The sequence below is a fragment of the Tursiops truncatus genome, chromosome 8 (genome assembly GCF_011762595.2).
Source record: "Tursiops truncatus isolate mTurTru1 chromosome 8, mTurTru1.mat.Y, whole genome shotgun sequence".
NCBI classification, from domain to species: Eukaryota; Metazoa; Chordata; class Mammalia; order Artiodactyla; family Delphinidae; genus Tursiops; species Tursiops truncatus.
The window spans coordinates 86,187,640-86,211,364 of record NC_047041.1 but is presented as its reverse complement, the minus strand read 5'-3'; the positions used below and the strand labels follow the sequence as shown (position 1 = coordinate 86,211,364).

The window sequence follows — 23,725 nt, the reverse complement described above, 5'->3', positions numbered from 1 at the left end:
CTACAGTCAAGCTCAGATCTCATTAGCATAGCTGTTTTTTTTGGGGGGTGGGTGTCAAGAGCAAGTACTTTGGTTTTACTTACCATAAATTTTTGTAAAAATAGGTCTTTTAAGTCATCTCACCAATGAGTCCACCAGATGTGATTTTATGATAATAAGGTTTCTTTTCTACTAAGCACATGCAAACTTTCAAATGAACCACATTAGAAGAGTATTCACTTATCCCAATGGTATAATGCTTTTGCCGAAAACATTTCTAGGCCTCACTTTTCAATCACCGTCAGAGCCTATGTTTCATTCCTTTGAAGATACTCAATAGTTAGAGATGGATTTGGTTTCTGGAAACAGACAAATGTCCAAAGGCTAGTAGGACGTAACTCTCAGTATTATTGGCACTTTAGGCCCAAAAATGAAGTCTGAGATAACAAAATGGGTTTTCTGATATGCCTCACAAATGAGTGCTAAAGGTAAGTCCCAAAACGCTTTACACAAGAATAATATCAATAAATAAGTATATGGCTTTCCAGCGTGACTATTTTAAGGGACTCTACTCATCTACAAGTACAAATGAGTTCAATGTGTTAGGAGGAGGGAAAGCATAGTGGAAAAGGAGTAGTTTGTCTAAAGGGTGAGATGAAGCTTGTCACGTTTGAGGAACTGAAAGAACATCAGTCTGGGGAGCACACAGTAAACAAGGGGAGCAAGGAGTGGCATACGCAGGGAGAGGTGAGCAGGGCAGGGGCCCCCAGCTTTTCATCAGTACAATAAAATCACATACAATTTCATTCCTATCATGTTGACCTGTCCCCTACTGCTTACCTCTCTGTTTTACTACTCTCTTCACACTTTGTGCTCAGTCTCCAAAAATGCTGAACTGATAACATTTCTGGTGAGCAGCCCTAGTTGTTTCACGCGTACTCAGGGCCTTGGGGCAACCCATTCCTTCTGCAGGGCACACTTTCCCTCCTGTACTTTATAACACCTGCCAATACCCTAGTCCATCTGGCCCATTCCTATCCACTCTTTACATCCCAGTTCAGACACCTGCTTCTCCTCCAGGAAGCCTCCTCCGAGCGCCATCGCCTCCTTAATAGCTGTAATGCTTGCAAATCTCTGCTTATAGACTCAGAGTTACAAGAAATAAAACTATTTTTCTATAAATCAACTCACATTACATTATGCATCCCTTTTACTGTGCGTTGGAAATTTAGCTTTAATAAATTTAGAGCTCTCTGTGTTCACCCAACTTTTTCTCCAAGTTCCAGAAGAAATATAATGCTGAGGTGTCAAGAGTAGGAACCAGTGAGGGTGAAGTATCTGGTACTTAGGGTCATTGTCCCGCCTCACTAGCTGCTTCTCAACATCCACACTCCCACCTGGCCTGAGGTTAGCTTGGAAGATGACTCCTGGGTTGCACCTCAGCCTTAACCACAAGGTATTATAAGGTCTAGAATGCTCTCACTCTCTCTCTCCCTCCCTCTCTCCTTCTCTCCCTTTCTCTCTCTCTCTCTCTCTCTCTCTCTCTCTCTCTCTCTCTCTCTCTCTCTGCCGCTTTCAGGTCTCTTCTGGGCTCACATGATGAGGAGATCTTTCTGCCCCTTCCTTTCCCAGCGTGGCCACAGTTCTCTCTGTGAGACCATCTGGGACTTGTCTGTTTTCTGTACCACCCCTGGGCACATCTTCCTGCTCTTGCACCTTTACTGGGTCACAGAACCTCTTCCCAAGTTTCTCTGGCTAAACCACTTCATCACCATTTCGCCTCTGAAAGTCACTTGCTTCTTCTACTCTGTCAGGAAAGTGAGGTGCACCTTCGCTCTGCTCCTGACTTCCCCAAGCTTATCTGGGGTTTCTACTGTTCTCCCAACTCCACAGTTCAACCCAAGGTATAGGATACTTTGTAATTTCTGTATACCTAGCACTTAGCATAATGCCTGGCATATTATAGGCACTTAAATTGTCATTGAAATGAACTGAATCAAATTCTTCAGTGAGTTGCATCTGTATTCCAGTATGGGCAGTCAAAGAGAACTATTCATTGCCTAGCTTAACACTGATATAGATATTTAGAGTAAAATAGAGTGAATAAATTATACTAACTGAATAAGCAAGAGATGTAAGAATAAATGGAACCAACAAACCTCTGAATGACCCCATAGATGAGAATAAGAAAATAAGTATGTCAGGATAATTGACACTGGCTGTGCTAGCAAAAAAAATCCCAAACACCAGTAAATTGTCACAAAGTTTATTTCTCACTCAAGCAGGTTGCAATGCAGGTTTCCCTTATTAAGCTATCCATCTGAGTGGCATTCCTCCAAGATGTGTCCCAGGGAATCAGGCTTTTTCTGTTTGGCAACTTTGCCATCTTCATCTTTATCTTGGATCCTGAAGACTTCAGATACAAGGAAAAGAAAGAACACAGAGAAGGCACACCCTCGTGCAAATGTTTCAGCCTGCAAGTGATAGATTATTTCCTCTGACATTCCACTGATTAAAAAAACAAAAAAAAAAAAAAACAAAAACTAGTTGTATGTCCCCACCTAGATGCAAAGGGGCTGGGAAATGGGAAACATAGTTTAACTGTGTGCCCAGAAAAGGGAAATGGATGTGGTAAGCACGAAGCCAATACCTGCTATAGCATATATTTAAACAACCAGATGAAATAGTCACAAGTACCTGGAAGTTATAATGAAGGGTACTAACAGAGTCCTGTTAAAGTAGAAACAAAGCCCCATGCTCTGCAGACTCATTGCCCCTGTCTGTATTATCTTGTGTTTAGACTGTTTAAACAACTTTCTGACTTGGTCTCCCTGCCTCCACCATGGCCCCTCCAATCATCTGACTGTTCTGAGACCACAGAAATCATCCCAAAATGACATTACATAGGTGAAAACTTTCCTGTGATTCCCCATCTCCCATGAGGAAAAAAGATCCAAATGCCTCAGTATTAAATGGGATGATTCTCTAGGCTCATCCCTCCTCTCCCCTTACCCATTTTGTACATGATTCCTCATCAAAGCTGAACTTCTTCCGTCAGGAAAACCCTTTCCCCTGGTGAATGATTACCATCCTTCAAGATTTGATTCAATCTGGAGGTTCTCAGTGAAGACTTCAGCCCAAGCAGAGCAAAGCACTCACGTTTGTGGCCAAGCCATCCCGCTTTCCCCACTGCTTGCCCTCATAGCATTTATCCACTTACATGACATTTATATGCCTGCCTTCTCTATTTGGCAATGGGCTCCTAGAAAGCAACTTTGTATCCTTGGTACCAAGCATGGTTTCTGTTACATTATAGTTGCTCTGAAAATGTTTCTTGAATTAAGCTCACTGTATATGAACTGAAATGTACTCACTTCTGCAGTTGTCCTTCTATCTTTCCAGTCTTTAATAAATGAAGGATGAGATATGGAAATAAATCTGTGTTCTAAATATCTTGATCAATCAAACTATCACATCTCATAGAACTTGGGAACAAAAAGTATGGTGAAATTCACAGAAAGAGACGAGGTGAGGTCTTGGGTTAAAATTATTCTCTTTTCTAGTGAAAAGAGTTCACACAAGATTAGAATGGATATCATGGTATATTTAGATAGAACAGGCGGTCATTCTAATCCACAGTGCCAAGAATTCCAAATTATTTATATGCCACCAAATTCCATTCCAGCATAGAATATTGCTTTTTGTCTTGGAATTTACCATTTCCCAAAACTAATTCTGTCAGGAAACATCTAATATAGCCCACTTATTCCTAAGAGAACTAATACCTCATTCTGAAAGCCAGGAAGGAAAAGAAATTTCCGTGAAAAAGAAGGGAAAATGTCAGGGGAAGAAATGCTAACTTTATGAACAGGTGAGGCTGTCAAGTTGAGGATACTGCAGAATCTCCCTGCATCTTCTCCAGCCTAGAGTTGGACACAGTCACCTAACTAAGGGAGTGAGACATATGAATTAGCAGGCAGTGTGTGACTGATGTCAAAAATGTTTGAAATAGCTACCCCATCATTTAAATTTATATGCATAACCTTCTCAATCTTGGAAATCCTTTCACATTTAATACCTTCCAAAAACATTTCACTGGTGTCCCTCTCCTGGCGTGACATGGATTGCAACAGTTACCTGCCTCAAACTCCGCAATGGTTTCCATTTGCACTTGGGGTAGGATCCAAAGTCTTTACCAAACCACAGAGTCCTACATTTTGAGGCATCTGCCTGATTCTCTAGACTCATGCAGCACCCTCTTCCTCTCTGTCTGCTTCTGCCACACAGACCTTCCTTCAGTTCCTAAACACCTCCAATCACTCTCCCACGTCAGTCTTCCCATAGGCTAAGTTGACCCAGGTCTATCACCTCTCACCTGCCCTCACCCCACTCATCCTACCAGTCTCCATTAAAGGTTCCTTCTTCCGAGACACTTCTCTGATTCCCCAGTTTAAATTCCATTGTCTTACTGTACTTTGATTGTACCTAGTACTTTTCCTTCATAACACATACTAGACTGTGGAGTCATGCATTTGTTAGGCTTATAGTTGATTCAATGTCTACCTCCACACAGTTCTTTGTGAGCGGAAACCATCCGTGTTCACCGCTATATCTCTGGTGTGTGCCAAACACACGTTGCCTGCTCATAGAAGACATCCTATAAATATTTGTTTTAAAAATAGGCTGAAGTAGTTACAAAGGGTATTGGGAATGATATAGAAATTAGCTGGACCTTAAAGTGTGAGAAGATGCTTCATTCTCAAATGCAGGGGGTAATGTTCAAATACTTGGTCAAAGGGTACAAACTTTCAGTTATGAGTAAGTTCTGAGGATCTAATGTGCAGCTTGGTGACTATATTAATGACACTGTACTGCCTTGTACACTTAAAATTTGTTAAAAGCGTAGATCTTAAGTGTTCTCACCGCACGCACAAGAGGTAACTGTGTGAGGCACTGGATGAGCTAATTAACTTGATTGCGAAAAGTATTTTACAATGTATATTTATATCAAATCATCACTTTAAATAAATACAATTTTATTTGTCAATAATACCTCAATAAAGCTGGGAAAAAATAGTACAAGGCAAGGATAATAGGAGTTTTTAAAAAAAATGAGTGAAAAAAGAGGGTGCAGGAGCAGGTCCTTAAGGCTCCCTGCTGTGCCAAAAGTTAACTTGTTAGATGCTGGATCTGAGATCCTGGGGGACGGGGAGGGGCTGCAGGAACAGGGCCTTTGGGGAACAGGCTACCTACCTACAAGTACAAACATATTTCGATATTAAAAAAACTGGTATGGTTGCATGGAAGCAGCCAGGCTAAATCTGTGTTCTGAGTAGGAGGGAGCTTGGAAGTCTCCAGAAAGTGGCACTAAGTTACTTGAAATTTCACGGATGATGTGGAGATGACAGACTAGTATGAAGGTAAGATGGACAGAACTAGGGGGAAGATTGCCAAGACGTGGTTCTGCCATTTTCTGGCTGAGATAAGCTTCAGGGACCATGTGTATAACATGAAGAAAATAGTGGTACTGACTCCAAAAGGATCCAATGAGAAAACCATATGCAAAGTGTCCACCACACTGTTTGGTCAGTGGTAGCTATCATTACTGTTGTTGTTACTGCTGCTTTTGTTGTTATCACTAGGAAAAGAACTGGTCAAAAGAACCTGGGCTCTAGCTCACTTCTACCATTGTCTGTGTGGCCCTGGACAAGTCAACTACTCTGACCAAAATGTTGGTATATGAATGTGTGAATTTTCTGGGGAACAGGGTCATATTTTTATCAGACTCTCAAAGGAGTTTAAATACAACTCATTTTCACATCCTACATTTACCTTAAGTATCTGGAACCAAATCGTCTCTCCTATAGTAGTATAAATTATACCCATTGTCACCATTCTGTTGCTTTTTACTATAAGATCATCAAATTTATTTTGTATTTCCCTCAAAAAAAAGTTATTTCATTTTTTTAAATGTTGCACTCAATATTATTATTTGAATACAAATCACAATACTCACTATTTTCAAATTTTAAACTTTTATTTCAAATACTTAAACATAAAGTTGTTAACAATAACCATAACATTAATAAGGAATGAAAATATTAAAATATAAAAATAAGTATTGAAACACATATTTTAATTGAAATCATTTGACATGAAAATACAGGTCCTTTGCATCAAATCACCAAATAAAACAATTGCATCCTGGTACCTGAATTTTTCCTAAAGCAAACACAAAAAAAAGAAGAAGAAGAGTCTTAGAAGCCAGTAAACAAACTTTACAATTATTTGTATGAAAATAAAGTGAAGTGCAATTCCACAAAAAGAAAAATCTCACCAAAAACGAATGAGGTATATATTTATGTAGATTACTATGGTTAAATGAAAAAAATAAAATAGGGACAAAATAACTACTTTTATTAAAAAACCTCTTAACATTGAAAGAATAGTACCGCCTCCCATACAATAACTGAAGACACATACATATCTGCAAGCAAAAATCACTTGCAGGGCTTCCCTGGTAGCGCAGTGGTTGAGAGTCCGCCTGCCGATGCAGGGGACGCGGGTTCGTGCCCCGGTCCGGGAAGATCCCACATGCCGCGGAGCGGTTGGGCCCGTGAGCCATGGCCGCTGGGCCTGCGCGTCCGGAGCCTGTGCTCCGCAATGGGAGAGGCCACAACAGTGAGAGGCCCGCGTACCGCAAAAAAAAAAAAAATCACTTGCATCTAAATGATGATTCATTCTCCCGACCACCACTGGTGCTTACAAACTCTACCTCCTAGCTGTGTGTAATCTGAATTCTGTTTGAACTAATGCGAGACCCACAAGCTCAACCAAAAAAATCTTTATCTTCATCTATATTTTGTGAAAACAAATGGAAGCAAAACTAAATTTCAGTTCACCTGGAAGGAAAAGGCATCTTTTCCTCCTGCTCTTGCTTCTTGGTACATATTTATTAATCCCAAAGCACTTTTTGGCCTCATACTGACCATTCATCAATTTTCATCAGCCATTATCACTGGTCCCTGCAGGGCACCTCAGTGGGTTGGCAGGAGAACTTGTAGAATCAGGTTTCATGGGAGAAAAATGCATTGCACGTCTCGTCTCAGTCTATACTTAAAAACAAAACAAAACAAAACAAAAACTCCACTCATTGTGGTGAATTTCCCTAGAGTGTGTGGCTGCATTTACAGTGGGCATTGTCAAAAATAAAACTTGAATATAAAACCAGGGTCTAGTATATTACAATCTCAACCGTGAGGGCAAAAACAACCATAGGCAGCATTTCTACATATTGAAATTCCTGCAGCCAGATGTTCCTGGGGTTTGTCAAAATGTGATCTGATTAAGGGATTATTGGGAGGGTTGTGCTATAAATCATGCTGTTACTCACATGCATTCAGAATAGTTCCTAAATGCTAGAAAAGTTGAATTTAATATTGGAAAGTATTTACATTGCCACCAATCGAGTAACAGAGTAGAAGTGGGAAAAAAATCTACAAACCAGCACCAGCATGCTTCAGGGAGTAAGATGATTACATGAATTTATCTGTTTATTCGTGCAGAGACATGCTGTAAGGATTAAATGGGATGAAGGAAAGTCATGGCTTCAAAGCCCATTTGTTTACAAAATGCAAAACTTAAACATTTTCAAGAAAAAATAAAATTAAAATATGTATATCTTTTTGAAAACTAAATTACAAATGTCTTTGTAATTTATGTATTCTATATATAAAGCAAGAAAAAAACGCTGTATTTTTTAAATGGAAAAATACCAGGTTCAATCCCTGTAAAAGGACCAAATGCATACCATTTAGGATAATATCACTGATGCACGTTTGACAACCAAATTACAAAGCTCTTTGATATACTCTGTATGAAGAGTGGCAATTAAGACCAATAAAATCAAAGGAAGAAAAAAACTAATTAACACTAACATATCATTATGACTCACTAGCATATAAAATCCCATGCCTGCTCTAAACTGCCAACAATTGGCAATTCCCAAATTTCTAAGGCTACAGACAATAGTTTCCCAAAACTGGAGCCACCAGAGGTTTGGGAGGCTCTTGGGAATTTTGGCAATTCTTTCTTCCAGCAAAAGGCCCAAAGCACACCAAGGACTTAAAACCCACCCATCCCTGCCCCCAAGAAATGTAATCCCAAGATTACAAACTATAGTGATTAGTTGTAGATTCTAAATAAATTATATTACTTCCTTATTAAAAAAAGGAAAAAATTTTAAAAAAAGTGGTTAATTTTCGTGGTAGAAACAACGTGGAATTTGGAGACAAAAGGACTGTGTTCAAATTCCAGATCAGGTATGTACTATCCCTGTAACTTTGGGCAAATCATTTAACTCTCCACCAAATGAAAATCATAACCATGCCTACCCCACAGAGTTGTAGTGAGGAAAAATGAGGCAAAATGAATGTGGAAATATTCTAAAAGTGGCAAAAAAAAAAAAAAAACCCTCTACAAATATTAACTCTTCCACTGTACCACGAGCAGGCTCCATGTAAACTTAGCAGGTGAGAAAAGTACAAAGATATCCTGCTACAAAAATCTTAATACACTGAAAGTAAGCTGATCGTAATAGAAAAAAATAACACATTGTAAAGGGAAAAACTCCATGAAAAGTGGATTTAGTAAAATTAACCCAGGTTTCAAATGAAGAAAACCTGGCAGAAATTTTCAGCAAGACTGTTTTCATACAGTAAACAAAACCGATTTTAATAGCCTCTGTGGCTTTGAGATTGTATGGAAAAGCATTTGGAGAATCTAAATTAATTAAAAGTAAAAAATAAAAATCATACCTGGCTACTGATAGCTAAGTAAACATGTATTATCACAAGATTTAGTAACCAACTGCAGCTAACAGTTTTATTCTCCCTTTATAATTGAAAAATCCATGGTACCAGATGATCTCCTAAACTCCAAGAGTTACAACAGAGACATCATTTAAATCCAGAAAAGGACTGATTTTCCAAAAATATTCTGGATGTAGGGTATTTCTGCATAAGTGTACCAAATGACAAAAGGCACCAGGAGCATTGTCAAGGTCATTGTGCCATACAAATGTAAGATATGATTATTAGAGAGATCTGAAAAGCTTTCCCGAATCTTGTAGAATAAGCCAAAATATGTGAAATATATAAAATAAATAATTCTGCAAAAATGATATAGAAAACACACATCTCAATATAGAAAACACATCTCAATATAAACTAGAATAACCGGGGAGGTGGTGGTAGATGGAAACCACAAGTCAAATTCCTTTCCTGCCTTCACTGGCTGTCCTTTGACAACCTTGACTTTGATTTTCACGTCACACGGTCACACATACACGTATCTTTGTTCATCTCTGGTCCCCCGCAGTGACTCCTGTTCTCAGCTATTGAGCTTTCAAATAACTGATTCCTCCTGTTGCTTTTCTGAACTCCCTAAATGGCTCAAGCAATCAGCTCACCAGTTATCCATTCCTGACATGGGTTCAGCATCTGTGGCCTCTCCAACCTACCACCGCTTGGGTGGTGAAGCCCCATACACAGGAGTGAAGGGTACCAGGAGGTGGTCACCATGCCACCCAGAGGAAAATTTATTTGCAAAATCAACTCATAAGGGGCTGCCCTGCTTAAAATTCCATTGAATTTTGAGATTCCGGAGAGTCCTCTAGGTCTAGTGAGTCCCCTAAGCTTCCCTGGGAGTTTATGGTAAACCCTGAAGTTTTCAATGCATTATGAGCATTCATAAACTTCTGCAGGTATTTGGAGGTATACAACCAGTGATGTTTCAAGACATCTTCCATTTCGTAGCACTTGGACTGCCTGGCATTCATTTTCCGGAAGCGCCTAAACAGTTTGTTGCCAGACTCGTTTCCCTCACTTGCCCAGGCCCCAATGGAGCCATCCCTCTCAATAATTTCAGGGACGTGAGCCAGGGTTTTGTGAAAATAATTGGTGATTTTGCCCTCGTATCTATACTTGAACTTGGTGGAGAGGAGCTCAGCAAAACGCTGTGAATTGAAGCTATACTGGCAGAGGGATTCTGGGCACTCCTTAGCAGGGCATGATGATCGCCAGACGGGTTTCATCTTCAAATAAAGGTCCATTAGTTCCCTCAGAGCTTCGTGCCTCTCCTCGGAGGGAATTAATTCACAAACTGCTTCAACCGTCTCTTTGGTCATGAGCTTCCTGGCAAAGTTGCCATTCATCCTCATGATTGGTTTCAGATTCATCTTCTTCCGGAGGTGCTTGTCCAAGGCAGCCTGCCATCTTTTCCTCTCCTCTTTGGAGGCACTGGGGTTCTTATACACCTCCCCTATCTCCAGCTGGAAAATCTTGTAGAACTCAGCTGCGTTGCCGATGTCGCAGTGGAGTGCATCTATGGAAGGGACCGTCTCAATGAAGGGTTTGGCCGAGACCCCCTTCACCCGGTCCCGCAGTTCCTCCACCGTCTCATGGTATGGGTTGGAACGCCAGACCTCATAGCGTTCCAGATTATCAACGTGGCTTCTGGTGATGGAGTGGAAGACAAGATTTTGAGAGGCTTCCAGGCGGGTGGCATCACAAAGGGTACAAATGTAGACTGAGCCGGAAGCCTCGAGTCCTTCCACTTCCCGGACAAGTTTCTCATCATACCCGGTGCCCCTAAAGATGAACTTGAAAGTCCGGAGGATGCCTCCCATCTCAAGCATTAATCTGCTGCTCTTCATGGCCTCCCTCTCGGCAATGAGAGGGCTCAGGATGGCCGTCAGGGTCTCGTGGTCAGACTCATCTGCCAGCATGAGGCACAAGGGCTTGCAACACAGTTCAGAGTTAGGCTTGGCTTCCTCAAACACCTTCACATTCTGTGACCCGTGAGCGATGGTGATTTTCATGATCGTGAAGGAAAACCGAACTGCCTTCTCCGGAACTGCTGGCCCACTGCCATGCTTCTCACCCACGTCTCCCATCCCATCACAAGACTCCTTCACCACTACGGTGAAGGGGCCATTCAGGTAGTCCTCAAGGTCTTGGTCTCTCATGCCCGCCAGGATGTCTTCTTCCATGTCCATCAGAGCAGACACCAAAGCTGAATCATAGCGGAAGCGCTTGGCGATGGTGTCCACCGGGTAGTCATCCACAGAGGAGGACAGTCCAGACAGTCCATCAATAATGCCCACGTCAGTGCTGGAAGACACGTTCTTCAGAGGTGGCTGCCACTCGAAGGGGTGGTGGCCTGGCAGAAGGACCTTCTCAGCACTCCGAAGGGCGTGCAAAGGCTGGAAGATCTGCCTGCCTGTGATGGCCTTCACAGTCCTGTACATCTTGTGGTACTGGCTGCAGCTGAGGAAGGTGTTGACACGGATGGCCAAGCAAACAGCCGGCTGCAGGCCGGAGCCCCGTCCCTGCATGATGGCCTCCAGCTCGTCGGCTTGTCTGTGCTCATTCCTTGCCCTCAGAGCCAGCAGGAACAAGGTCAGGCACACCGCCTTCACATCTCCACCTTCTTCTTTGTCAGCGAAAGCCTTGACTTGCAGCTTGAGCTCCCTCAGACGGTGTTTCTGAGCCCTCCGGGTCAGGGACAGGAGATGCTGGCGGGGCCGGCCCCCTTTATTAATATGCACGAAAGTCTCTTTCGATTCCTTGTGGCTTGAGACATGGTGATTATATTTTTCCAAGCTGACCTCCTCATTACACTCTTTGGCTGGACATTTCACCATCAGGGAATTCAAGATGCTCAGAAAAGACTTCACTGGACTCTCCAGGTCAGTAGGGAAGCAGGGGTACCGGCAAGAAGGACAATAATTTCCCATGACTTTGAAGCATCTGAGAATGCAGATCCTGCAAAATACATGCTTACAGCTGGTCTCTACAGGGTCCGCCAGAATGTGTTCACAAACCTGGCAGGAGACAGATTTCACAAAGTGCGCCGGGAAGTCCAGTGCCAGGAGCTGGGTACTGAGATGTATCTTACTGCAGTTGGCAATTTTCTTCTTCAGTTCCTTGCTGCTGATCCCGGCCTGGGCTCTCCTCTTGCGCCGACGGACTTCTCGAGCTTGGGCAATCACAGTTCTGAGTTTTTTGCTGAGCTGCGCGCTTGGCTGATGACCCTTCCTCTTGAGTCCCTGACGGGCAATGTGGCAGATGTCACAGGGTGTTGTGTGGGAGGACCACTCCATGGTTGCATTCCTTGGGGAGTAAGCCTCACACGGGGCACTGCTAAACCTCCTGTGCATGAAGATCCAGCAGTTATGGCAGAACTCAGTGGGATGAATCGAGTCCACATCGGCCTTCACATCGATCCGGAAAACCTTGGCAATGAGGTCTGGCCAGGACGTGGCCCTCTTTTCCTTCTTTCGTAAAAGGACTTGGGTTTTACCATCCACAGGCCCATGGACTGGGTATCTCCTATTGTGCCCATCGGCTTTGAAAGGATTCCCGCAGATGCGGCAGAGATGTCGCAGGTTGGCTTGGTGCATGGCTTTGTCTCTTGCTTTCCTGTCATCGTGGGATTTCTTCAGAAACTTTGGGTGGGGCTTCAATGCCAGTTGAGTCAGAGCTGATTTCTGACCACCAGGCGTGTCCAGGACTGCTGGAGATTGCTCTAGAGAGGGTTTCCCTTCGGAGGAATCTTGCTTTTCCCCTTGAGCATTTTCAGGTGCCTTTTCAAAGGATCTCACCCTGAATAGCTTAAATTTCCAATCTGAAAATTTAATATGTGGGTGCTGGAGTTCGTCTGGGGCGGAACTGAGTCCCAGGGTGGGTGGCAAAGAGACAGCCATGCTGACTGAGGTACCTGGAAACAATAAAAACAAGTCAGATTAGGAAAAAATTTCAATATCTCACTGATGTGCATTGGAAGGAATAAAAATGAGTACATTCAATTATTCACTTATTAAATCATCCAAAAAGATAATTATTAAACCTCCTATTTTAATATACTATGTTAGGTGCTGATCATATAGCGGAGAGAGAGTCATTCCCTGTTCTGACAGGGCTGATGGTCATTTATACCATGTATCTAATTACATGCAACACCATGGTTTATTTCACATATATATGTACAAACTTATTTTTTTAACTTATTATTTTTTGTTGAGGTATAGTTGATGTACACTATTATATATGTACAATATTATTTCCCTTCCGGTGAAATCTTAAGGTCTTTGAGGACAGAATCCTTGAGTGATTTATCTCTGTCTCCCCAAGTTTCCTAGCACACATTATGTGCTCAATAGTTATTTGCTGAATAAATGCAAGGAAAAGCTGTCTACTAAACCAAAGAAAAGTCATATTTTCTGCATTGTATCAGTCTCATTGCATTAGCTGGACAATATATTTCCAGCTTTTTAAAGCTGTCTCCCGGGAGGTTGGTTGTTGATTTCTTCCAAATGGAACATAAAGGGATGATAAAGCTACAAATCCAAAGAAACTAATTACTCAGGACGTGAAAGGATGAAGTGAATTTTGAGCTTTATGAATGCATGCTAATAATAAGTATCATGGATAGTAATTATGCTTACAATTTTAATTAGCGAACGCTGCTGTAAATTATAAGCTTGTTTCTCCATCAGGAATAAAACCCACAGAACTCTCTAAACCTGCAACAAACCACAGTGTGCATGTACAAAGATTCTGAAGAATTTTAAGATGAAAATTTCAAGTATTTTCAGATAAAATTACACAGGCCATCCTGAAAGTCATTACGGGGCACTGGTCATTAGCTCTATAGTTTGTAATAAGAAGAGGTGGGAGTAATATTTTTCTTCTTTGAAAAACATTAGCAATTATACATTCCAGGAAACCCTAGCAATCTGGCTTGTGGTGTAGACATCATGGAGCAGCAGAAAAAAGTCTCAAAATGCCATTTGAGTGTCTCTAGACCCAATTAGCCCAATATTCTCAAAATTCTTCAGTACACATAACTGAGAAAACAGCAACTGTATTTTCAGACTATCATCTATATTTCTCATATTTGCCTGGGTTAATGCTCTTGACCTGCCAATTTTATCAAACAAGGTTTCCCCCTCGATTAACTAACTAACCAAACTGATGATAATTTTTCTAGTCATGTGATCGTGGAGACTAATCCTCAGATGAACACACTTTGCCCAGAGGTGGGATTTGGAGGTAGGGGTGGGAGAGGAAGCCACAAGGGTTGTCCTGACAGCTGCTAACAAAGCTTCCTGTCAGATCGCCCCTTTAAACCACTGAATTTTGTTGCATCTTGCATGCGTTATGCTTCAGAGGTTTATGTTTTTCATAAAAACTAAAAGCCAACTTCCAGTCTTTGTTGAAAAGGAAATCCTGTTACCTTGTTCTATATGCAGAACTGTGTGAGAACCAAACAGTTCCAAACCATTTCAAAGGTCTCATTAACATCAGAAGTATTCAATATTTCATCTGCAGCCCAACCAACACCTCAGAGCTGTTTACAGTTCTATTATGTTCCTAAATTCTGTCCTGGGTCAGGGCCGAGGACTTTCCGTGTCCCCTGCCCTCTGCCCTATTGCTTTGAACTCATTCCCAAGTATCTTTTTTATTTCTTTAGGCTTTCCCTTCCCTGTCTTTTTCTGCACTAGTTCTCTGGAATTCCAAGATAATATTTTGAGTTCTTCTTTAAAAAAAAAATGCATGCATGACCCTCTTTACAGCTACTCAAGTTAAATACTGAACTTTCACAATGAGTAAGTCAACCACAAGGCATGTTGGAAGGCTCCCTAGAACTCTTTCCCCTCCCTACCCACCCTCTCCTGACTGGCATTGGCCTGAAATGTTGGGTGAAAATCTGCCAAAATACATTTGTGTAACTACTCCCATGGAAAGAGTACCATCACCAAGCAGTTATTAGCCATTGACATCCAGATCAAATTTATTTATTAGATTGTTTTTCTACTTAATTGCTAAAAGTTTATCCAAACTAGAAGTAAGAGGGAGTGGGAGAAATGTGTTATTCTTCTTATTTTTAGGGGAACATACACCAAGATGCTAATAGTGGTGATCTGTGAAAGCTATAGATGTTTTATATTTTTTATCTTTATCTATGATTTTTACTTCCTCTGAAATAAACTTATATTACTTTTAGAAGATAGAACTTTTAATAACTAGTTCTAATAAGGTATCGTTTGTCTATCTGATTAGCAAAAATTAAAAATATTGATATTAATCAGCATTAATATAGGCATGGGGATTGCAGATATCTTCATACAGTCTTGGGAGAAGTGTAAATTGGTATAATATTTCTAGTGGAAATGTGGCAATGTCTTTAAATTTTTTAAATATATATTATCTTTTGTGCAATAAATTTCCTTTTAGAAATTATCCTATAGAAACATTCCCACAGGATATTCCCACAGTGATATTTATATGGAGAGAGACAGAGAGAGAGAGAAAGAAAAAAATTAAAAATCTGTTTAAAAGATCTGTTTGTTACTTTGAAAAATAGAAAACAGCATAAATGATCACCAATAGGGCATTATTAAATAAACTCTGGTCCAGATATACAATGGAAAACAACACAGAAATTTTAAATTTCTATATGCATTGATACATATGTGCAATTTCTATATACGTCAAGATACAAAGAGATGCCCACATGACAAAGCAGAGAGCAGAAGAACAATAGCAAGTATAGTAAGACTTCATTTATGCATGTTTGTATATATCTGAAAATACAGAAAATCTGGAAGGATATGCACTAAAACCTTAACAATGTTAACTCTCTAGAAAATAGAATTGGCACTGGTAAGGAGATCTCTAATTTTCTATTTAATTCATTTTTATATCATTAGAATGTTTCACAACAAATACAGATTATTTTTTTAATTTTTGTGATATATTCACTTTAGGGAGAAAATGTTGTAAAGGCTAGATTTCTATGTACCCATAGTCCCTTTTCCATATTTCTTCCTAAATTTCCACCCAGAAAAGTTTAAGATTTGGCTAAGACTCAAATCTGACCACCATTCTTAGCTTATCTTTCTTTTCTGGTAAACATGTTGAAAGGGGACTGAAATATGGACCTGCAGACAACATGAAGTTAGGACTATGAAAGAGTTATCTTGTCAGTCATGGATTTTTTTTGTTTTTGACACTCAGGAATCTTGCAGATGCTTGATCTCCTCTCTTCTAACAAAAGGTCTCAGCAGTGGACCAGCCTCAGGCTCTACAAGGCGGGGTGGTTGTTGCTGGCTCAGCCCTGTTCCCATGGGCTCTGCCCTCTCAGCACTGCCATCACCTGCTATCACAGCTACAGGGCTCCTTTTCCCCACAGGGCGTGGATTCATTTTGACAAGCCGGTCTGGGGTGGCTTGGCTGGGGCAGAAGTGTCATTTTTATGAGTGCATCCTTAGTTATTTCCGGAGGTAGAACCACAGCAGCACCACCCGTGACTCCCAACCCAGCCCTACACACGCACACCCTACACACCCACCCTACACACCCACCCTACACACTCAGACCCTACACACACACACCCTACACACACACCCTACACACACAGACCGTACACACTCAGACCCTACACGCACAGACCGTACACACTCAGACCCTACACACACACACACCCTACACACTCAGACCCTACACACACACACCCTACACACACACACCCTACACACACAAACGTACTGGCACTTGGTCCACAATCTCTCCTCTTAACATCTTCAACTTGGTCCGTATACAATGTTCAAGTGACTACTGTGTGGCCCAGAGTTACCCCTTATTGTCACTGTCCCACTCATTTATTCGTTCATTCACTCCACAAATACTATTGTCTACTATTTGCCAAACACCAGCATCAAAAAGCTGAAAGCATCAAAAGACTTTTTATGTCTCAGGCATCCACAAAATGACCTGAAGATTCTGGTTCTTCCTCCAGGCAACTTCTTGCTTGAACCACTTCAGAAAGAGAAGTGCACTGTCACAGCCCATGTTCAGGAATCCCATTCAAGAACGTAACCTCTGTGTAGCATCTCTACAGTGGCAATTCTCAAAATTGCCATGTATCAGAATCACTAGGGAGCTTGTGTTGAAAAAAAATATCATCAGGTCCCAGCAAGTCTGATTCTCCATCTGGGATGTAGTCCAGAAATCATATTTTTTAACAAGCATTTCAGTGATCCTGCTACTAGGGGCCCACAGGTCATGCTTGGAGAAATACTCGTCTTCTGCTTAGTCTGATCTAGTTCAGGAAATTCCTGGCAGTGCTTGGCAAATACCTGAGCAAGTATACATTTCCTCCAACCCCAGAATTTGTTTGCTCCTGATTATTTTTCTTGCCTGGACCAGCATGGTATTTTTTTCCAAGTACCTCACACCTTTCCTTCTGCTGATTCATTTTACAAATCCATTCAAGAAACACTCCTTAGGGAATTCCCTGGCAGTCCACTAGTTAGTACTCTGAGCTTCCGCACCGGGGGCCCACATTCGATCCCTGGTCGGGGAACTAATATCCCCAGGTGTGGTGTGGACAAAGAAAAAAGGCACTCCTTAAACGCTTCCTTTGCCTGCAGCACTCATTTACAGTAATTCAGATATTTTGCATCTTCTCTATGAACCTACAGTGTCTTCCTCAACTTGGTTTTTTGTTCCTTTCCTATTTTCATAGATTAGAGAGAAAAACCAAATGTACGTCAGCTTCCCTTGCTCCCTCCTCTCATTCCCTGCAAGGGAAAAAGCCCAAGTACTTCTAAGTAGAAACATAAAAATGTAATAAATATTGTGACTCAAGGCGTGAAAAATATGAGGGTTACCTTGCTCAGCAGGCTGCCTGGACAAAGTGTTGGGATGTCTGCAATTTGGTTGATATTACTTGATATCAAAGAGAAGGCAGAGTGTGTCCTCCTGTCTTTCAGAGCAGACTGCTGCAATATTTATCAGCCTCCACTGTCCTTCCCAGCCTCCCGCACCACACAGGGCTAACCACAAGTGATGGCAGCCAATCACAGGCCAGGAGCCCCCAGCTCCAGCTGGCACCTGGCTCCTCAGGAAGCTTCGCTGGGGGGCCTGAGTGTAGAACCACACATGGGCGTGTGCTGGAACACTGCCAAAGCTGCCAGTTCACTCCCCAGGACTGTTTGGTTGGAAATGATCTTGTCAACATAATTTGGGGCTTCTGCCAGTGTTCTATAGCTCTGCGCCTCAGTTTCCTCATCTGTAAGATGGAAATACGAACTGTATATACCTCAAAGAGTCAATGAGGTTATACAGTGAGAGTTATTATGAGAAAATACTTGGAACAGTGTCTGCCTTTAGTAGGTACTCATCAAATGCTAACCATATGATCATTTTTATCATAATTTTGAAATGACCTACCTGGTCAGTTCTCAGTCAGGGAAGTTTGTGCTCCTTGTAACAACATTACGTTTACATTACTAGAGTTTTGAAGTCACAGACCAGGATTTAAATCTTGCCTCAGGTCTTGGATTTATTACTTAAACTTTATGAGGTTCCATCTCCTCATCTACAACCCAGGATTGACAATATTAGCCCCTAGTTATCCAGAGCAATAGGCCAAGCTTCCATGTGTTTTACATATCACTTATTTTTCACAACAATTCTACGCGTTTGATATTATTTTCTCCAAAGAAAAGCAACAGAAGTTTAGAGAAATGGAGAAACTTACCCACAGATACACTTCACTAAATAATGAAGTGGGTTTCAAAGTGCATGTCCTTAACCACTTCACTATTCTGTAAAAGGAGAATACGGAAAGCCATTGGTACCAATAGTGTGAGGATGACTCAAAAATGAGTCATCAGTCTACCTAGGACAGTCTCTGTTTCAAATCCCCTTTATAATTCTTAGACCAGCTTTATCCCCCAAGTGAGGGTGGCCTTGCTCTCATTTCATCTTCAGCAAAACTGTCAAAGAAGCAGGTGCAAGGATTTCTCCGTGCTGTGCCACCCTCTTTAGATACTTCTTGTATATCCCCACTATTTTATACCCAGGCCTGTCCAATCACACAACAGTCCTGGGGGACACAGCTTTCTGCTCACTAAGATAAAGAGTGAGCAGAAGCCACTGCAATAATATGTGAGAGATGGCCTGTGGCTTTCAGGAGCTTCTGTTTGTTTATACCCAAGGTTCATATGACATCATGAGGCTGGGCAGGTGGGAGCTGAGAAGTTCCTGAAGATGGAGTCCATGTTCAAATCAGCAGGAAGTAGGGTCTCTGGGATGTGGCTTTATGGGTCTTCATGTCCTCTGTGTACAAGGGGTCAAGTGGAGAGGAGTCACAGCATGGCTGACGTGGAAGAAGATTCCCTTCCCATCCATCCTCCCACACTGCAAAACCCTGCATCTCCACTGGACTCCCAGAAAGAAGAAGGGCCAGAGGTTCTTGCTTCACCTTAAAGGAAACAGGAAAACAGTAACAGCTCACAGAATTGGAACAAAGCATCAAGTCCCAGCTTCAGAGGATCAGGCTCCAGATCCATAGACCCACTTAGATGTTAAGTGACACTAGAGTGACCAACTGTCCCACTTCGTTTGGAACTTTCCTGGGTTCAGCCCTGAAAGTCCAAGGCAAACAGGGTCAGGGGGTCATCTTCAACCCCAAGCCAGAGTTGGAAAATTTCTCCATCTCAAACATTCATAAATGGAGTCCTTTTCAATTTTTTTTAGGAAAGTTGGATGTTTAAAGAGACTCATTGAAGAATACACACCAGGCCATAGGGGTCAGGGGCATAAGTGTCAGACCAGATTAAACAAGAGCTTTATCTTTTTTGTATCATATTTACCAAAAATTTCTGTACTGTTTAATTTTTTATCAGTCATATGTCCCTTTTAAAATAGAAAAAAAGATACACAATAAATTATTAATAATTAATTTTAAATGAAGCAAAATAAAATATTGGGTGCATATGAAGAAACTCTTCTATTCTTTTATATTTGAAAATCTGGATTTTTATACACCAGATTCTTCAAGAGCAGGATTTCTCATGTTTTCTTGTCCTTCCCCGTTACACCTGGGGACCTCTTTCTCCCATCCATGTTGAAATCATGTCGCTCTCCCCTGTGCCCTGCTGAGAGATGACCTCCACTGGATTACCAGGAAAACATGCCGAGCCCCTTTTCCTGGTCACTAAAATTCCACCCACTATTCTCGTTTCAAATCTTTTCCATGTGACAGACCCCACCTAGAGCAAACCCTGACTTCCATCATGAAACAGCAAAGTCAAAGCTGCCAGGATTTCCACGTTGTTCCAAGCAAATTAAAAATAAAATATGGCCGACAGATCTTGGCTAAATTTAGCAGTAGGAAAAGGGCAAACTAGAGTTTGGATGATTTGATGCCAGGTCCCAGTGTTGAGTAGAGCCCTCCCGGCTGAGCGACTAGCTGTGGTTAATCCTAGAAGTGCGGACAGTGTCTGCACTGGCCCTGCTCCCTCTGGGCACATGCACTCTGCTGTCCCTCCCTTAACCTGTCTCTCCACCCAAGCCCCAAACCTGTAGGCAGGTTGCCTACACTTATTCCCCTGGGCTCCCTGCAGGCCCTTTTAAAAGACCTTTTCAAATTCAATTTCCTCCCAGACAGCCTGGAACTCCAGTTGCTGATATCAATCAAAATCTACTCCTGCAGCTGTGGTCTGAGCGTGTGAACACTGCATTTTGTGCTCTTATCATAATCCAGCAGATGCTGTTTACTGACACTGTGATTACATATATAAGCATGTATCTACATATTTCCAGCTCACAAAACTCTTGTCTTCTAACATCACCAAATCGAATGCCAGAGCTAGAAGGGAATTTAGAGATTATCTGACCCAATGGATGTATCTTAGAGGTGAGAAACAGTACCTGAAGGGCAAAGTGTCCTGTTCAATGTCACAGGAGGGAATTAGTAGCAAAAAGAGCATCACAAGCTGGTCTCTGGAGTCCCAAGACAATATTCTTCCCAGTGAAAAGGGAGCATCCCTCCCCCACCCACCCCGATGCCTTCTTGCTTCTCTTAGCCTGGAAAGGAACTCGACTTGGCATCAAAGCAGAACCGTAACAGGTCATTGCTAGATTAGAGCCTTCAGTGATAATGCAAACTTGCCACAGCGCTGGTGGTAGAAAGCGAGCATCCCCACACGCTCGTTTCTCCCCCACTTCTCCAGTCTTAAAATTACTTTCTAATTAACTCAATGTGGATTACCCCTGTTGGTAAATTTTATAATGTGTTATTAATTGCTGTCAACGTCAGCTGCAGCTCTTTCGCCACAAATTCAGGAGTGCCTTGGCGGGCTTTCTGCCGTTAGCTAAGCTGTTTTCTAAACAACTAGTGCCATCATGTGGGCAAAAAAAGGCTATATCATTGAGTTATCAGGAAAAGTCTCAAGTCCATGAACTAGTTCAGTAGTCAATAAGTTTGGTTCTCTTCTCTCCTCCATTTATCCCAACCTCTATCTTCCCTACCCATCCCCTCCACCATCACCTGCCTCTGTAGGAATCTCCCATAATTCCTATTGACTATGAAACAACATCAAAAGCTGAGACGGTCAAAGTAACTTGCTCAGGACCCCAGACCTAGTTAACTCTAGTCTTCCACTAAAATCAAGGGTCTAACATGGAACTCACTATTTTGCTACTGCTAACTGGTCCCAGAAAATATGTAATAAATGCCTTCTCTCCATTCCTCAAACAAGTGAAGATGTAAGGAACATGTCTTCATGAGGGAGTCTGAGGAATGAGAAGTGATGTCCAGTGTTTCGGACTCTACTAGACATCCTTTCTAAACTGGAGACATCTGTTCCATTTTCAGACCCCAAATATAGAAATCCATTTCTTTCCTCCTCATCTCATTCAGCTGTATAAGGTCTAAGAATGAGTTCAAACATCAATGTAGAATGAATTTGATCTAAATGTCTCAGGGTTAGAATTCAAGTTTGAGAAATGGGCTTTCTCAAGCCTAGAGTAAACATAATGGCCTGAAACGACTAATTGCAGGACAGCAACAGATATCTTTACAAAAAGCCAAACTGGGCAACTATCCCAAGCTCTACAGTTTGGGGGTTCCAAAAATTTCATAATTGTTTTTGGAGAGTGAGAAAGGAATACTTTTAAACAAAGGTGATTTAACTATAATTTAATTTGACTTGTGTTTCTATCTATAGTTACTATGTGGCTTAATTTTCTATCTAATGAGAACAATTGCTAAGTTTTTAATAAATTTTAATTAAAAACTATATTCCTTTTCAACTTATGAATAGTGGTTCTGGAAAGGCATAGGTAGAATCAGCTTCTAATTATATTTGTTCAAAAACCTGCCATTGAATTGTCGATAACATGTTTATAAAAAAAACTTTAAAAATTACTATGTGATTTAAATGTATATCTTGTTATAAGTTTTTCCTGGGACATTCCTCCCTCCCAAAAAGAGTACAATTTTCAAATGTGGATAAAAGCGCCCTTTACCACTATCATTACAGAAAGAAGTCTGTATTTTATTTCCACATCTGAAGATAGTATTACTAATAGTAATACTTTATTTATTTCATTATATAAGTTTCTATTAAAAAAAGTCTGGATTCTACTCTTTCTTGTCTCCATGTCAGTTCTAAAAAGTAGCTTTGGGGAATTCCCTGACGGTCCAGTGTGTAGGGCTCTGCACTTCCACTGCCTTGGGCCTGGATTCGATCCCTCGTCAGGGAACTAAGATCCCACAAGCTACACAGTGTGGCCTCAAAAAATAAAAAATTAAAATTAAAAAAATAATAAAATTTTCAAATAATAAAGATAAAAAGTAACTTTGCTTTGTGACAAATAAGGGGAGACCAGAGAATTCAGCTTTAACTGAGATTGGTTGTTCTTTGTACTTCTTTCAAAGAAGAATTTACCTTCATTCTCCTCAAGCCCCTCTCAACGTTTCCAGGATCTCCAACGCCCCCTTCAATCCCCCAAAATCACCAGCCATAACAAAAATCCATGATTATCTCTAATATGTACATATTACATATGTTATACTAGGAAAAAAAAAGGTTCTTAGTAACATGATATCAGAATAGTCCTCAGACCTCCTCAGGGCCTTTGTGGCTTCTCTGTTCCTCATGGACCACAGACCATTATGTAGAGACTTGCATAAAATTCCAGGAATCAACTCCAGGTTCCAGGGCCTTTTGGTCACCTGGATACATAGCTCCCTTTCTCCAACAAAGCTATTTCTCCTGGTAGTAATCAATAATAACATAGTGTAATGTTGAAGTAACTTGTGGTTTATGCCTATTGATCTAAAGGTAGGCTGAATTACGTTCTCCTCAATTCATATGCTGAAATCCTAACCCCCAGTACCTCAAAATGTGACTATATTTCAAGATAGAGTCTTGAAAGGAGTGATTAAGTTAAAATAAGGTCATTAGAGTGATCCCTAGTCCAATTTGACTGATGTCCTTACAAGAAGAAATTGGGACACACTGAGGCATGTGCAGGCACAGAGGAAAGACCATGTGAGGGCACAGTGAGAAGGTGGCTGTCTACAAGCCAAGGAGAGAGGCCTCGGAAGAAACCGACCTGAAGACCCCTTGATATCTGACTTCTAGCCTCCAGACCTGTGAGAAAATAAATTTCTATTGTTTAAGCCACCCAGTCTGTGGTATTTTGTTTCGGCAGCCCGAGAAGACTAAGAAAGTAGAGATCAGTCTCTCATCTTGTACACTCTTTTCACTCATCCACTCAAGGAAGAAGAGTTTCTTTGGATGGTCAAGTCTGAGGATGCTCACTGGACCTCAGTCTTGATGAGCAAATATGGCTATCATGGCCACTATTATCCGTATAATGTT

The 23,725-nt window shown here is 41.4% G+C and overlaps 1 protein-coding gene across 1 annotated transcript; it reads right to left on the bottom strand.

Annotated features, from left to right (window-relative positions):
* Positions 1 to 9,599: 9,599 nt before the first annotated feature.
* RAG1 (recombination activating 1) lies at positions 9,600 to 12,745 on the bottom strand. Its single transcript, XM_004329819.4, has one exon. The coding sequence runs from the start codon at positions 12,743 to 12,745 to the stop codon at positions 9,614 to 9,616; it is 3,132 nt and encodes a 1,043-aa protein (XP_004329867.3). The 3' UTR covers positions 9,600 to 9,613.
* Between the last annotated feature and the right edge of the window lie 10,980 nt (positions 12,746 to 23,725).